The 4,171-nt window shown below is 43.2% G+C and overlaps 1 protein-coding gene across 1 annotated transcript; it reads right to left on the bottom strand.

Annotated features, from left to right (window-relative positions):
- Window positions 1-605: 605 nt before the first annotated feature.
- LOC132186445 (uncharacterized) lies at window positions 606-2,482 on the bottom strand. Its single transcript, XM_059600422.1, has 4 exons — window positions 2,185-2,482; window positions 1,859-2,019; window positions 1,589-1,762; window positions 606-662 (listed from the first exon to the last, which is right to left on the bottom strand). Exons 1-4 carry the CDS (start codon window positions 2,480-2,482, stop codon window positions 606-608), a joined length of 690 nt encoding a protein of 229 aa, XP_059456405.1.
- Between the last annotated feature and the right edge of the window lie 1,689 nt (window positions 2,483-4,171).

Below are 4,171 nucleotides of genomic sequence, written 5' to 3'. Positions count from 1 at the left end.
TTTGAATATTATTTTTGTTTAATTTTTTTTTTTTTTATTTTATATATATACTTTTGGGAAAGAATTCATATCCTTCAAATTAAATTACCATCCAAACGATAATGGGACACAGTTTTCCTAAAAAATGTAACTCTAAACAATAAAAAATTATTAATATCTCGACAAAAATACTCTTTTTTTTTTTTTTTTTTGATAAGTAATTGTGAATAAAACAAGAGCGCAGAGGGGCGCAACCCATTTACACGGGAAGTATAAACAAGAGCACCTAAGAGGGAGAGAAATGAAAGAGAAAATCAGAGAAGCTAAACTCTAATGGAGCTAGCCAAGCGGCCGTCCAAGAGTAGAGAGTAAAGAAGAAAAAATGGGTCAATTCCTCTATAGTCCTAGTGGAATCTTCAAAACATCTAGCATTTCTTTCCATCCATATACACCACATAAGACATAGAGGGATCATCTTCCACACAACTGCACTTCGAGATCGACCTCCCGACCACCAACTATCGAACAAGTCCCTCACCCTGCAAGGCATGACCCAATGCAAACCAAACCGAATAAAGATCGACTGCCAAAGAACACTCGCGAGCTCACAGTGGAGAAGGAGATGATCAACTGTCTCTCCGGACTTCTTGCACATACAACACCACTCCATAACCACTATGTTCCTTTTACGCAAATTATCATGAGTCAATATTTTGCCTAGAGCTGCAGTCCACCCAAAAAAAGCCACTCTCAAGGGAGCCTTAGTTCGCCAAATGCTCTTCCAAGGAAACACCTCTTGATAGGAGTGGGACAAAGCCTTGTAGAGCGACTTAACCTCAAACTTACCTTTCTTGGACGAAATCCAACACATACGATCTGTCACTCCTATGGAAATCTTGCAAGAGTACAACCGATCAAAAAAAAGAGAAACCAAATCCAGCTCCCAATCTTGAACGGATCTAACAAAAAGAACATTCCATTCCACTCTCCCACTCCTCCAAATAAAATTATCCTTCACCCAAGCTTCTTTATGTCTGGCAATACTAAATAAGGACGGGAAAGCTTGTTTCAAGGAATTCTCCCCACACCAAACATCATGCCAAAAGCGGACTTTCGAACCCTCCCCCACTTCGAACCGAATCCCTTTAGCAAAAAAATTCCACCCTTGACGAATGTGCTTCCAAAGGCCCACACCATGGGAACTTGAAACCTCCTTTGTACACCACCCACCTTCCTTTTCTTCATACTTAGCTTTAATAACCTTACACCAAAAAGCGTCGCTCTCATTCGCATATCTCCAAAGCCACTTCCCCAAAAGAGCTTGATTAAATTGGTGCATCTTCCGAATACCAAGACCTCCATTGCGAAGGGGGCGGCAAACTTGATTCCAACCTACAAGATGCATCTTAGGCTCATCTCCCATTCCTCCCCACAAGAAATCTCTTTGGACTTTCTCAATCCTTTTAGCTACACTTACGGGAATCGGAAACAAAGACAAGAAATAAGTCGGAAGATTAGCCATAGAGCTCTTAATAAGAGTTAGGCGACCTCCTTTAGAGAGGTACATCCTCTTCCAACCCGCCATCTGACGCTCCATCTTCTCAATCACATCATTCCACATAATCGTATCCTTGTACGGCGCCCCTAGAGGAAGACCCAAGTACTTCATAGGCAACTCGGCAACACTACACCCAAGGATACTAGCTAACACCCCAATATTCTCCACCTCACCAATTGCCACAATCTTTGATTTTCCCAAATTCACTTTCAAGCCCGAAACAGCCTCGAAACATAAAAGAATGAGACGAACATACCGGATTTGCTCAATAGAAGCTTCACAAAAGATCAAAGTATCATCCGCAAATAAAGAATGAGAGACCCTCAACTCCGATAAGACCCTATTTCCCACCGAGAAACCCTCCAAAAGGCCTTGTTCTACCGTCGCATTTACCATTTTACTCAAAGCCTCCATAACTAGCACAAACAACAAGGGAGAGAGAGGATCCCCTTGCCGGATTCCCCTTGAACTATTGAAGAAACCTTCCGGAGAGCCATTCACAAGAATGGAAAATCTCACCGACTTAATACACCACTCTATCCAAGCCCTCCACCTCTCTCCAAAACCACATCTATGCAGCAAATACAAAACAAAATCCCAATTGACATGGTCATAGGCCTTTTCCAAGTCCAATTTACAAAGAACACCTGGCAACCCTGATTTCAAGCGACTATCCACGCCTTCATTGGCAATGAGAATGGAATCAAGGATTTGCCGACCCCCTATAAAGGCATTTTGAGAGTAGGAGATGACCTTACCCAAAACAATTTTCAGCCTATTGGCAAGCACCTTAGCAACAATTTTGTACACCCCTCCCACCAAACTGATGGGCCTAAAGTCCTTCATCTCCACCGCTTCCGCCTTCTTCGGAATCAAGGAAATAAAAGTTGCATTCAAGCTCTTCACCAATTGACGTCTTCGATAGAACTCAGCAAAGACCGCCATAACGTCTTGTTTAATTACTCCCCAACAAGCTTGAAAAAAAGCCATGGAGAAACCATCTGGACCCGGGGCCTTGTCACCATCCATGCTCTTAACCACCTCCCAAACCTCCTTTTCCTCAAAATCTCTTTCTAACCACCTATTATCCTCCTCATCAATAGACAAAAACGGCTGGTTATCCATTCTAGAACGCCAAGAGCTTTGTTCCGAGTATAAGTCTTTATAGTACTGCACTATGTGATCTTTTATAGCAGCTGGATCCCCGGATAATTCACCATTGATACTAAGCACCTCCACACGATTTCCCCTACGATGAGAATTAGCCATCTTGTGGAAGAAACGAGTATTTCGATCCCCCTCCTTGAGCCACAAAGCTCTCGATTTTTGTCTCCAATGAATTTCCTCACACAACAAGGTGTTCTCCAACTCTTTCAACAAGTCAACCTTCCGACTCTTCTCCTCTTGGACTAAACCTCTCGTCTCTGCCACCTCATCCAGCTCTTCAATACCTCCCAGCAGCTCTTTCTTCTTCCTCCCAATATCCCCAAACACCTCCTCATTCCACTTTTTCAAGTCCATTTTAAGAGATTTCAATTTATTAGCAAGCACATAACTGGGTAAACCCTCAAACGAATAAGACCCCCACCAATTAGAAACCTTATCCACAAAACCCTCTGCTTTTAGCCACATATTTTCAAACTTAAAAGACTTATTACCTCCACAAGGGTTCCCACAATCCAACAATAAGGGAAAGTGATCGGAAAGCAGGCGTTGAAGTCTCCTCTGTGACACTGCTGGGTAATGGTCTTCCCATTCCGGAGAAAGCAAAAACCTATCAATCCTCGACCAACTCTCATTTTCCTGGTTATTAGACCAAGTAAATTGACCCCCCATCATCGGAATATCCACCAAATTGTTCTCTGAAATGAAATCTGAGAAGTCCATCATGCCCGAAGAGTAATAAGAACCACTAGATCGCTCACTAGGAAAGCGAACCATATTGAAATCCCCACCCAAACACCAAGGGACCTCCCACACACTCACCAAACCAGCCAACTCTTCCCAAAGAGCCCTTCTCTCCCCTTCCTCATTCGGCCCATACACCCCCCCAAACGCCCAAACCCAATTATCAACCACATTTTGGAAAGTACAAGCCAAAGTGAAATGCCCCACACACTCCTCCTTACACTCCACTACCCTCCTATCCCACATCAATAACATCCCCCCGGACAAACCATTTGAACTTTTATAATTCCACCCTACATGTTGACCTCCCCATAAACTGTGAATCACCTCACGGGAAAGAACCTCCATCTTAGTCTCAATCAAACACACTATATCCGCTTTCCACTCTTTCAAGAGACCCCTAATGCGTAGCCTTTTTTTGAGGGCATTCAACCCTCTCACATTCCATACTACAATGTTAAGCTTCATGATCCACCAAGTTCGCCCTCTCACCTTCCTCAAATACCTCAATTCCATTGGAATCCAGAACACAATCCGAGATACCCCCCAAGCCAGAATCTTGCTGCACTCTAGAATCCTCAATAGCTTTGAACAAGGCCTCCAACTCCTCCTTTCTTCCCTCATCCGAAATACCAATTTTAGGACAGAATTGTATGCAATTATTAACTACCCACCTGGATGAAATCACTTCTGACCCTAACTCCTCCAGCCCTAGAGTATCTGAAC

The sequence above is a fragment of the Corylus avellana genome, chromosome ca7 (assembly GCF_901000735.1).
Source record: "Corylus avellana chromosome ca7, CavTom2PMs-1.0".
In the NCBI taxonomy this organism is placed as follows: Eukaryota; Viridiplantae; Streptophyta; class Magnoliopsida; order Fagales; family Betulaceae; genus Corylus; species Corylus avellana.
The sequence above is the reverse complement of the archived record's forward strand: the minus strand, read 5'-3'. Positions and strand labels throughout refer to the sequence as shown.

Excerpts from the sequence above, each read along its gene's own strand:
- LOC132186445 (XM_059600422.1), bottom strand. The coding sequence starts at position 2,482 with ATGGCGGTCTTTGCTGAGTTCTATCGAAGACGTCAATTGGTGAAGAGC. Across the intron at positions 2,020-2,184 it reads CTTGAAATCAGGGTTGCCAG|GTTTCTTCAATAGTTCAAGG; the intron begins GTGTTCTTTGTA and ends GCTCTCCGGAAG. Across the intron at positions 663-1,588 it reads ATACGATTATGTGGAATGAT|GAACATAGTGGTTATGGAGT; the intron begins GTGATTGAGAAG and ends TTTGCGTAAAAG.